The sequence below is a fragment of the Nerophis ophidion genome, linkage group LG02 (assembly GCF_033978795.1).
Source record: "Nerophis ophidion isolate RoL-2023_Sa linkage group LG02, RoL_Noph_v1.0, whole genome shotgun sequence".
NCBI classification, from domain to species: Eukaryota; Metazoa; Chordata; class Actinopteri; order Syngnathiformes; family Syngnathidae; genus Nerophis; species Nerophis ophidion.
The window spans coordinates 49,762,169-49,775,465 of record NC_084612.1 but is presented as its reverse complement, the minus strand read 5'-3'; the positions used below and the strand labels follow the sequence as shown (position 1 = coordinate 49,775,465).

At 39.9% G+C, this 13,297-nt stretch overlaps 1 protein-coding gene across 3 annotated transcripts in view; it reads left to right on the top strand.

Annotated features, from left to right (window-relative positions):
* Window positions 1–13,297, top strand: part of padi2 (peptidyl arginine deiminase, type II) — a 69,640-nt gene that overhangs the window by 45,355 nt on the left and 10,988 nt on the right. For all 3 annotated transcript variants that reach the window (XM_061885793.1, XM_061885784.1, XM_061885801.1), the window contains exons 10-12: window positions 6,667–6,774; window positions 6,853–7,004; window positions 9,313–9,460. In XM_061885793.1, coding sequence (XP_061741777.1) covers window positions 6,667–6,774; window positions 6,853–7,004; window positions 9,313–9,460 — 408 coding nt within the window. The remainder of the gene's footprint in view (window positions 1–6,666; window positions 6,775–6,852; window positions 7,005–9,312; window positions 9,461–13,297) is intronic.

Sequence of the window (13,297 nt, the reverse complement as noted above, 5' to 3'; positions counted from 1 at the left end):
CAACAGATGATGTTTGTAGACAGCGCAAGTGGTTTTGGAGCTCATTCAGAGCGGGTTTAGCCCCGATGAAGTTTGTCCCTTTGTCGGACCATAGCTTGCGTGGGTGCCCTCTAAGGGCAACAAAGCGGGAGTAGGCCAGCAGAAAACTTTCTGAGGACTGGTCATCGCATACATCAGCATGGACTGCCATTGAAGCCATGCAGCAGAAAACAATTCCCCAGACTTCTTTCCTAGCTCTCCCCTTGACTACGTCCTTGACTTCATAGGGGCCAAATAGATCCAGGGTTGTGTACTCGAATGGGCCTGTCCTTTGCGTGCGCCCCAGCGAGAGGTCACTCATCACTTGCTGGCATACTCTAGCTCTTTGCTTTCGGGAGTGGATGCAGTCATTTATGATTCTCCTGACTGCTTGACGGCCCTGTATGATCCAGGCTTTTCTCCGAGTACCTAGGAGAGTTGCTGCAATCCCCTTGTGGTACTTCTCATGAGCCTCTTGGGCTAGTAATTTGGCCAATCCTGACTTCATAGGGACCAGAGGAATAGTAGTCTTGCTTTCATTCCAGAACTGAATTCGTCCTCCGCAGAGTAGGAGCCTCGTGACCTCATCTTTCCGGACCACGAGTCGATCCAGAGTTTTATCCTGGAACTAAAATCCATCCTGGGCTTCAAGGGCAAGGTAATGGAAGGCCTCCGCCTTCTCAACAGCTATAAGACCAGGCTTTGTATTTCCATTGGCAGTGGCCTGGTGCCTGCCACCTAAACAGGCCTCTACTGCCCGCCGAGTCCAGGCAACAGTCTCGCACAGCCTGGCGAGGAAGCTAAACCTCCCAGGCTCAACGAGGCGCACAAGGGCTACGGCCTGCCAGCTAGAAAATAGGAGAGGCCATTCTTGATTTTCTCCAACTCCCTTTCTTCTCCAAGGGTCATCTCCTTTCCTCCTGGGGCACACATGCCACATTTGCATTCCCCACATTGAGGGTCGCATGCTGCCCCGATGCTGTCCCACCTGAACCACTCTAACACTTCCTTGTTAGTAGTAGCGGTTCTGCTGAGGACTGACTCTTCCTTTGTAAACTCGGTGTCCGGATTGCTTGAGTCCACAAGGACTTCCTCATATACTCTTGAGGCAGTTCTCATGGACCTCGCGAAATGAGTGTCGGACTGGTGGAAGGTTAAATCTCAAGGAGGTCAGGGTGGGTCCCAGCAACCGTTTTTCCAAGTGGGCCATCCCAAAGGATCAGGTCCCTTTCTCTCCTGACTGGATGTGGGACCAGGCAACCTTCCTTGTGGCTGATGAGATCGATTTTGGTGGGCCGGACCAAGTCTTCAGCAGCAACACCAGGGAAGAACCCTTGAAGTTGATGTGGTGTGGCTTTCTGGGTGATTTCTGCGATGCTCTCCAGGCCGTAGCAAATGATCTTATGCACTCCCACCATTCTCTCGGGAGTTCCTACCCTCAACTGAAGGGTGTATCGCCTGGTCATGATTGTCCACTGCATCCCACCAACTCCATGCACAATGGAATTGATGTTCTCTCCACATAGTCCGAGACGCTTGGCTCCAGTATTTGTGATGTAGTTTGTATCTGAAACAAGGTCAATCCATGTACCGATGAGATGGCCAGAGTTGGTAGTGACCTTGAGGAGCATCATTAGCACTGAATATTCTTTAGGTACACTTCCAGTGCTGGTGCAGATTGCTGTGGCGGTTTTGTTTGAGAAGACTTTCCTGCACTCTGTCCTCTGCTCTGGGTTTAGAGTTGCAAGAAACTCTTTCTGCTGGCTGGTTAGGCCAAAAGGCCTTTTCACCACCTTCGCAGGGACTTTACTGCCACCTTCCCTTTGAGTGGCGAACCTGGGGCAGAGCAGGTAGTGGTGGGTATCGTCTTGCCGGCAATCCGCTTTACTGCAGAGGAACCCTGAGTTGCAACGGCCATCCTTGGGGTGAATGTTCAAGCACCTGTTTCACACACCATGGGTCCTTAGGTGAGACTTTCTTTTTGCCAGGTCCAGATCCCTGAACGTTTTGCATGCAAAAAGCCTTCCAATGTGTGTTTCGTCGCCACAAATGGAGAATGCAGATTGTGGCTTTGCTGGAGGCCCGCGTTGACCTGCAGTGACCATGGAGAAAGGCTTCTTCGCCCTCTTCTCTGAAGTTTCTATCGGGCGTTTCTCAGAGGGAGTCTTTTCTGCAAGGCTCGTTTCCAACTGGTCCAGCTCTTCAAGAATTACCTCCTGTCTCTTTAGGAATTGAAGAAGACACTCAAAGTGGTTCTGATGGGCTAAAACAATTGTTGGGCTCATTCTTGTGAGCCACCCATTTCTCCTTTAGGAAATTTGGTAGCTTACTCTCCAGAGATTGTTCCACCAGACGATCTTTCATAATGTCCTCTTCACCCAGGATGAGATGGTTGCTTAGGGCCCTTTCCACCGTCTGGATCAGCTCAATTGCTCTCCTAGGGTTATTTCCTTTTACAGGGGGCAGGCCTTGCACCTCACTCGCAACCGTATGGACAATCCTTGCCTTATTTCCATATCTGTTGTCCAAGCGTTGGAACATTTCCTCAGAGGACGCGCAGCTGGACACGACTAGGTCCTTCTTCACTTTCTCACCGAGGCTAGCTAGGAGATGGAACCTTGTTACACCTGCTGTCCTCAGTGGGTTCTCCATTTGCTTCAGTTCGGCCCACTCAGCCTTCCAACGGTAATAATCTGTTATGTCACCAGAAAACGTGGGGACACATGCTCTCTCGAGGGGTAACTGTAGCTGTAACCTCCAGGATACAAGTCAGGGATGCCCCGGGGAGCACTCTGGGTCATCAGCGGTGTGCTAGAGGCATTTAATGTGGTTCCAGTGCTGCCACCAACTGGTCCACTAAGTGCCTGGATTCTGGAACCTGAAGCTGAGATGGTTGTTGGGAGAGGATTGGATGGAGCAGCTTGGGTGATGCTGCCTGTAGGAAGTTCCTCTTTGGGACTGAGACCGCTAAATGGAGGCTCTGTGAGACCTACTGGGTTGAGCACGTCTGGCGCCCTGTCGGACTATTTTTCTTGTCGGACTTTGTCATCCATATCTTCATCGAATGACTCTGTGCATCTTGGGTCTCGCCAGCTATCCTCCCAGTCTCTTACTCGACGCCACAGCGCTCGGACCATCTCCTTGAGCATCTTTGTGTTGGCATATGAGATAAGAGCATCCCAGTTCCTGCATCTTCGCTCGAGCTCATCGATTCTCTCTCTCAGGCCATGTCTGGCGAGCTCAAAATCAGACCTCTGTAACTTCTTTATGTTGCAGCCCTCAACCTGGTCCATCTTAGTCTCTGCACTGGAAACACATTCTCCGATGTCATCTGCTGCGAACTTAGTCCAGATTGATTTTTGAATGAGCTCAATGGTCTTTGTGTATTTAGGGAGGCACTCAGCTGTCTTCTCCACTATCTTTTGCCTTGTCCTCTTCATCCTCGGTTCCTCTCACCATATTGCATAGTCATCTCCTGCATCACTGACCCTCTGTTCTTACCAAACGAAAGAAATTACGCCATTTTTAAAGCTACCCAACTGGTCACTTGTCAGTGGTAGCCCCGCCCATCTTAAAATTCCCAGGCAAGTCCGCCATAAATACATATACACATAACAAATACACAGAGTAAATCCAACACACACACACACACACACACACACACACACACACACACACACACACACACACACACACACACACACACACACACACACACACACACACACACACACACACACACACCCGCACACGCACGCACGCACACACACACACACACAGACACACATATATATATATATATATATATAAATATATATATATATACTTGCAGTGTGTATATTGTACATATTACATATTGTTATGAAGGTGTCTGTTACGTCAATTTATATATACTTGCAGTGTCATGCCTATGGATTATGTTTCGTTTTGGTCATGTTATGTTTAGTTTTTTTGGACACTCAGTTCTGTTTTGCACTTCCTGGTTTGTTTTTGTTACCATGACAACTCATTGATTTTTACCTTGCCCTCAAGTCACGCCCTTGTCCTCAGCCCTCACACCTGTTTGTAATGATCACAGTTATTATTTAAGCCATTCTGTTTCTTTCTTCGTCCTGGCAACATCACCTCCTACATGACCTCGATCATCTGCTACGCACCTTGCTATCCATGCCCCTTGTTTCGGTCACAGTAAGCGTTTTTGTTTTAGCTGTTCATAGTTCTGCCAAAGTGCAAGTTTTTGTTTCATGTTTATAATTAACTGCCATTGTGCTAGTCTTTTGTTTCAAACCCCAGATTTTGTACCGCCATTGTGCGCGCTTTTTGTAGGTTCCTGTTTTTGGTTTTAGTGTTAAAATAAAGATATCTTTACCTTCACGCCATCGCCGTTTCCACTCCATACATTTCGCACCACGGGAAAACAACCCAAGTCCAAGTCCAAGTCTGACTTGCAGTGGGTTAATTGTACATAATACTTATTGTTATTAAGGTGTCTGTTACTTCATTATATATATACTTGCAGTGGGTTTATTGTACATATTACATATTGTTATGAATGTTTCTGTTACTTCGTTATATATATATGCATGCAGTGTGTATATTGTACATATTGTTATGAAGGCATCTGTTACTACATTATATACTGTACATACTTGCAGTGTGTATATTGTACATATTACATATGGTTTTGAAGCTGTCTGTTACTACTACATTGCGTATATATATATATATATATATATATATATATATATATATATATATATATATATATATATATATATATATATATATATATATATATATATATATATATATTTACCTGCAGTGTGTGTATAAAACATATTACATAGAAAATGGATGGATGGACGGACATATTGTTATGAAGTTGTCTGTTACTACATATATATATATATATATATATATATATATATATATATATATATATATATATATATATATATATATATATATATATATATATATATATATTTACCTGCAGTGTGTGTATAAAACATATTACATAGAAAATGGATGGATGGACGGACATATTGTTATGAAGTTGTCTGTTACTACATATATATATATATATATATATATATATATATATATATATATATATATATATATATATATATATATATATACTTGCAGTGTGTGTGTTGTACATATTACATATTGTTATGAAGGTGTCTGTTACCACATTATATATATACATGCAGTGTATATATTGTACATATTATTTATTGTTGTGAAGGTGTATGTTACTACATTATACATATACTTTCAGTGTGTGTATTGTACATATTACATATTGTTATGAAGGTGTCTGTTACTACATTATATATATACTTGCAGTGTGTATATTATACATATTACATATTGTTATGAAGATGTCTTTTGCTATATTATATATATACTTACAATGTTTATATTGTACGTATTACATATTGTTATGAAGGTGTAAATAAATGATAAATAAATGGGTTGTACTTGTATAGCGCTTTTCTACCTTCAAAGTAATCAAAGCGCTTTGACACTACTTTCACATTTACCCATCCACACACACATTCACACACTGATGGAGGGAGCTGCCATGCAAGGCGCTAACCAGCACCCATCAGGAGCAAAGGTGAAGTGTCTTGCTCAGGACACAACGGACGTGACAAGGTTGGTACTCGGTGGGGATTGAACCAGGGACCCTCGGGTTGATTACTTGAAGTTCTGCATAAATTGGTCATAAAACGTGTTATGATATTCAACAAAGCCACAACAACAGACTGCTTAAACTAATACCGGACAAAAAAATATACGTTTTCATCTTTTTATTGAACACAACATGTAAACATCCACAGTGCAGGGTGGAAAACGACTGTCTCTTGTTGTGACTTTGATGAAGAGCAGAAGATATTTTATCACCAATTCATGCAGAAATCCCAGTAATCCTGAAGGGTTCACATACTTTTTTCTTGCAACTGTATACATACATATACATAGCAGTGTTTTGTTACCAAAAATACAATTGGTGACTTTAATATTGGTCATATGTTTATAAAATGCACAAAATATTTCAGTACAAGCTTTACCTTGTTGGAACATTCCCACAATGCAATGTCACTTTGTCCTTGATGAGAAAACCCCATGATGAGAAAGTGTACATGTTTATCTTATTGGGGGCAGAAGGAGCAGTGTCTGTTACTACATTATATATATACTTGCAGTTTGTATATTGTACACTGTGGAGGTCTCCGACCCAGACCCTCGGTTGCTTGCCAGGAAATAACACACCCTGGCGCAGTTTTTACAATCTTTTAATTCAGGTTTTTACAATATGCAGAATGAACAAAGTCCTTTAGCTTTTCAGGCTCATGCATGTGGGTTTTGTCAGCGTGCTCCTTCGTCTGGCCGTCACACTCGTTTGCCAGACCCCTCATGATCTCCAACGCTGCTGATAAAGGGAACAGGTGATTAGATAACTCGTTCTAGCTGAGGTATCTAATCACCTGTCTGCTGCTTCATGGCCGGCCTCTGCACAAGCCCCGCCCGCTGGGAACGCGTAGACCACGCCCCTCTCCACATACACATTACATATTGTTGCAGTTCTTTACTTAACCAGAACTTTACATTCCTGTCTTTAAATGGTATATTTCCTAGGATGAGTTGGAGTTCGGTTACATCGAAGCGCCACATCAACGCTTTCCCGTCGTCTTGGATTCACCGCGGGACGGAGAACTGTTGGACTTTCCGTACAAGGAGCTCCTGGTGAGCCTCTAAATACGCTTTGTTCATCCTTGAAAAGTGTCCATGCCGGCAGCAAAACTTCTGTCGACGTTGCCTTAGGGCCCCGACTTTGGCCACGTGACCAGAGTGGCGCCCAGAGGTGATGTGAGCAGCCTGGATTCCTTCGGCAACCTGGAGGTCAGTCCTCCTGTGACGGTGGACGGGAAGGAGTACCCGCTGGGAAGAATCATCATTGGTGTGGCCTTTCCCACGTCAGTCACCTACTTTTCTAAAGATGCATTAAATAGCAAATGCAACTTGAATTACAACATCATATTTTGTAACATACCAAACAGTGTAATTTCTCTTAATATCTCATTGGCAAAATTATTCAACCCCTTGAAGATCATAACTCCTAAGAACAAAATTTGAATAAGGTCTTTTCGATCAGGTGTTGAAAACACCTCTAGATGTGATTAGAACCATAACGAGCAACAATTAAACTGATTGAAAAAGACTGTGACGCTCAGCTTCTTGTAGATGGTCAATGGTGTATTTGCAACATGGTGAAGTCCAGGGAGTGGTCAAAGAAGTCAAGAGAGGAGGTAATTCCTCATCATAAGAAAGGATATGGATATAAGAAAATAGCAAAGACATTACACATTCCAAGAGACACAGTTGGGAGCATAATTGCAAGTTTAAAGCTAAAGGCACAGTGGAAACACTACTTTGGCGTGGTAGAGAGAGGATGCTGTGTGCAACTGCTGTCCAGTATTTGAAGCGTACAGTGGTGAAAAACCCCCGAGTAACAGCTGAGGAACAACAACAGGACATTGCAGAGGGGGCAACGCAGGTTTTGTCCCAGACAAAAAGGCACGCACTACGAGATGAAGGCCTCCATGCCAGAACTCCCAGGCGCACCCCACTTCTGACTACCTGGCACAAGAAAAATCATATGGACAAACCCCAAAGGTTTTGGGGAACTGTTCTATGGAGTGATGAGACAAAACTGGAACTCTTTGGGCCTATGAATCAACGTTATGTCTGGAGGAGAAAAAATGAAGCTTACAAAGAGAAGAACACCTTGTCTACTGTTAAGCATGGTGGGGGGTCAATCATGCTCTGGGGCTGTTTCTCTGCCTCAGGTACCGAGAATTCTATTTCCTACCAGAATATATTAGCTGCAAATGTCATGAAGTCAGTGACGAAGCTGAGGCTTGGGAGACGTTGGACCTTCCAACAGGACAACGATCCCAAGCATACCTCCAAATCAACATCAGAGTGGTTGCAGAAGAAGGGCTGGAAGACTCTGGAGTCACCTTCACAGTCACCAGACCTAAATCCTATAGAAAACCTGTGGTGGGACTTGAAGAAGGCAGTTGCAGCACGCAAGGCCAAGAATATGAATAAACTGGAGGCCTTTGCCCAAGAGGAATGGGCTAAAATGCCTGTAGATCGTTGCAAGAAGCTTGTGTCCGGTTATGTATCACGTTTGAAGGATGTAATTATATATATATATATATATATATATATGTACAGTATGTAAATATAATGTGTGTGTGTCTATATATATATATATATACACACATATATGTGTGTATGTGTATATATGTAAATGTATATATATATATATATATATATATATATATATATATTCAAATATATCTGAATATATATGTGTATATGTATATTTGTACATATATATATTATATATATGTACAGTATATAAATATAATGTGTGTGTGTGTGTCTACATATATATATACACACATATATGTGTGTATGTGTATATATGTTAATGTGTGTGTGTATATATATATATATATATGTGTATATATATATCTATATGTATATATGTATAAATATATTTATATATATGATTATATATTAATATATATGAATATATGTGTATATGTATATTTGTACATATATATATATATATATATATGTACATATATAAACACATGTATACATATATCTATATACATATATATATATATATACATATATATATATATATATATATATATATATATATATATATATATATATATATATATATATATATGCATGTATGTATGTTTGCGCTCACTGAAGCCATTAATTCCTCATTTTTATGGAAAAATAATCATCACAAATTGTTTTATCCATTTTTATTTGATATGTTAAACTGTTTTAGGTATCGTGCTCCTCAGTTAATGCTGCTGATCAATTAGAGTTGATTACATTTCATTTTGCAATATCAAATTTGTTCAAGAAGGTATTAAAATTAATAAAGTTCAAGTAAGGATTACATTTTGGTTGATGCACTTTAAGTCTTTTATGTCACAGAGTAAATAAAAATGTTAATACATGTATTCTTTATTGTAATTTATTTGTTAATTTATGGGGGTTAGGGTGATGCAGAGGTGTACATATAACAATTGCATAGACACGTAGAGTGGTGGGGTGAGGGGCCACAAAATATTTTCTTCTCTCTGGGGGTTCTTAACAGAACATTTGATTTATACATGTTTGAAAAGTGATTGTTTTACTCCTTACAAGGGAGTTTTCACTGAAGGACGTTTGTTTGTGTCCCAGGACGACTCAGGGACGTCACATGACCAAAGTGGTTCAGGACTTCCTGTGGGCACAGAAGGTCCAGGAACCAATCGCTTTGTATTCCGACTGGCTGGTGGTCGGCCACGTGGATGAATTCATGACTTTTGTTCCCGCGCCTGACAGGAAGGTAAACCTCAGCAAGTAATAGATTACAAGTACACTCGGTGTACTTTGGTACCAATTTGAATGTTGTGTACAAAACCTAAAAGCAGTGAAGTTATCACATAGTGTAAATGGTAAATAAAAAACAGAATACAATGATTTGCAAATCCTTTTAAACTTATATTCAATTGGGTGTTGTTGATCAATGGCTTTGGCTTTGCATAGTAGAGTTCTAACTTGCACTTGCAGATCTAGCGACCAACTGTAGTTACTGACAGTGGTTTTCTTAAGTGTTCCTGAGACCAAGCCACACTGTTGTAACATGTGATTTGGCATTGTCTTGCTGAAATAAGCAGGGGTGTCCATGATAGCGTTGCTTGGATGGACGTATCTTGCGGCAAAAGCTGTATGTACCCTCCAGCATTAATGGTGCCTTCACAGATGTGTAAGTTACCCATACCTTGGGCATTAATACACCCCCATACCATCACACATGCTGCCTTTTACACTTTGCGCCTCTAACAATCCTGATGGTTCTTTTTCTCTTTGGTCCGGAGGACACAACGTCCACAGTTTCCAAAAACGATTTAATATGTGGACTCCTCAGACCACAGAACACTTTTACACTTTGCATCAGTCCATCTTAGATGAGCTCGGGCCCAGCGAAGCGGGCGGCGTTTCTGGGTGTTAATGATAAATGGCTTTGGCTTTTGATAGTAGAGTTTTAACTTGCACTTACAGATGTAGTGACCAACTGTGGTTACTGACAGTGGTTTTCTGAAGTTTTCCCAAGCCCATGTGGTGATATCCTTTACACACTGATGTCGCTTTTTGATGCATTACCGCCTGGGGGATCAAATGTTCTTAATATCATCGCTTACTGTACCTACTCAGTGGCTTAGTGGTTACAGTGTCCGCCCTGAGATCGGTAGGTTGTGAATTCAAACCCCGGCCGAGTCATACCAAAGACTATAAAAATGGGACACATTACCTCCCTGCTTGGCACTCAGCATCAAGGGTTGGATTTGGGGGTTAAATCACCAAAAATGATTCCCAGGCGCGGCACCGCTGCTGCTCATTGCTCCCCTCACCTCCCAGGGGGTGATGGGTCAAATGCAGAGAATAATTTCGCCACACCTAGTGTGCGTGTGTGTGTGTGTGTGTGTGTGTGTGTGTGTGTGTGTGTGTGTGTGTGTGTGTGAGTGTGTGTGAGACAATCATTGGTACTTTAACTTTACATACAGTGATTTCTCCAGATTCTCTGAACCTTTAGATGATATTACGGAGCGTAGATTGGTGAAATCCCTAAATTCCTTCCAATAGCTCGTTGAGAAAGGTTGTTCTTAAACAATTTGCTCTCTCATTTGTTGACAAAGTGGTGACCCTCGCTCTGTCCTTGTCTGTGAATGACTGAGCATTACATGGAAGCTGCTTTTATACCCAAGCATGGCACCCACCTGTTCCCAATGAGCCTGTTCACCTGTGGGATGTTCCAAATAAGTGTTTGATGAGTATTCCTCAACGTTATCAATATTTTTTGCCACTTGTGCCAGCTTTTTTTGAAACATGCTGCAGGCATCAATTTTCAAATGAGCTAATATTTGGCAAAAATAACAAAGTTTTTCAGTTCGAACGTTAAATATCTTGTCTTTGCAGTCTATTCAATTGAATATAAGTTGAAAAGCATTTGCAAATCATTGTATTCTCTTTTTATTTATGTACCAACTTCACTGGTTTTGGGTTTTGTATATTTATTTCAGACTTTTCCAGGTGTAATCTCCAAAACACTCAACTTAAACTTCATGTAAGTAGTGTCACGTTGGCAAATACCTGTGCAAAAAATGCCCAATTTCCAATTGTATTCAATTCATTTGAAGAATCAGTTCATATCGGATTTGACAGGAAGTGGAATTAAACGAGTTTCAGTCGTCAAAGTGTGGCGCGTAACAAACGATTTGGCCTAAAACACTAAAGTACTGGACACAAAGAACACAAAAATCGCTTCATTTTGAATATTTCGATTAAGTAAAGCATTCTGGGAAATGAAAAAAATGTATTACATTTTTTACATTTTTATCTTAGACAACACAACTACTTTTAATTTCCACAATTTAAAAAGGGAAAAAATAACGTCCCCAATATAATATATTAAAAGAAAAATTCATATTAAAATACATTTAAAAAATAAAAATGTTGTGTCCAAAAAGGAGCAGGAAAAAGCAAAGTTTACATAAAATACATCAAATTAAATAATCTTTTTTACATATAAGCTGTTATTTGTAATCGTCGATGAAAAATATGTGCTGTCATTCAAATAATTGCACGTATTAATTCCATGAAATATGTGAAACAGTATTGTACTGTAAAGCATGATTCTGAAATAACAATAATAATTTTAATTTTACTTCCTTTTTGCAACCTTAAATTTTAATTTATGAGACAGAATTAGATTTTTTTTTAAAATATTTTTACTCTCAAACAATTAATCTTTAAAACCAGATTAACTCCATGGTAGATACGGATTAATTTAAATTCATCACGATTATTATTATATATTACTATTTCATCAATACATATATTATTATTTTTAATCAATCAATTAGCATGAACAAAGACATTAAATGAAGAAAGGACTAAATATGTACAGTACTTGGCATGTTTATGAAATACATTTTAAATCATGTTTATATATTTTTTTATACATCTTAATACATACTTATATTCATGAATGAGAACCTCATTTTTCGTAATTCATGTCCTATTTTAGGATGGAAGTGCTTCAGTGAAAAGAAAACTCATCTATACAGAGCATGCATATTATTTCAGAGAGTCTTTTTGACCTTAGGACCCAACTTTTCCACTACACAAGGGGACTGGATCCCACTCAAATATTGTACAGTATAAATATGATCTTACTCTTAATCTTAATCATATGTGATGATTATGTCTAACCCACTTACGATTTAAGACGATAATCCGTAAATCTCAAAGTTTATTATCAAGGCTTTGGTCGGTCTGATTACAAAATAAATACCAATCAAATATACTGCAAAAGAAGGGACTGATGAAAAATAAATATGCACACAATTTTGCAGCAGTAAAATTAATTCCAGTTAAATTAAAAATGTTGTTTCTTAGGTGCAAATGATAATACAGCTTCACCACTTTAGTCAAAATGTTCGCGCTTAAACTTCTGTATGATTTAAACTCCAGACATCTTCTGTTTGTTTGATATTGTCATTACTGCCACAAGTGGTGGACAAGTGCATTACAACTAAGTACTGTACGGACCACAGCTGAGAAACAGATATATTTTGTGGCGGCCCTAAGGTTGATAAATTGTAATATTTAATGTTTGTTGATTGTTCGGCCATCTTTTTGTAGAGTAATTTTAAATTTCCCGCAGCGAGGACCGACACGATGTTTAGCGTTCCCCGTATGGACTTGTGGAGATACTTTCAAGAGGACAGCCATTCCATCAATCACTTTTATGGAGCAAAAACGTTTTATTTTACAGGAATGTACACACTATCTTATGCTTGCATCTCATTGTGCTATACGGAAATTATTTACGGAGTAAAACGTTTTATTTTCGGCCATCCGTAACCACGACAAAAACATTAGTAAAAAATGTCTAAGTAGAAAAATTGGTCCAACTGAGCCAAGACCAACTCTTAGTCGTCTGTCATATCAGCCCCTGATGCATTTAGGGCCACGCAAAAAGTCGGACAACTCCAACATGACACAAAATGTGTAAATGTGTTGTTATTCTACTGTCATTTATTAAGAATGTTCATTCATGGATGTTAATGATGAAATGCTGTTACTAGTTGACAGAAAGGCTCATAAAATATATATATTT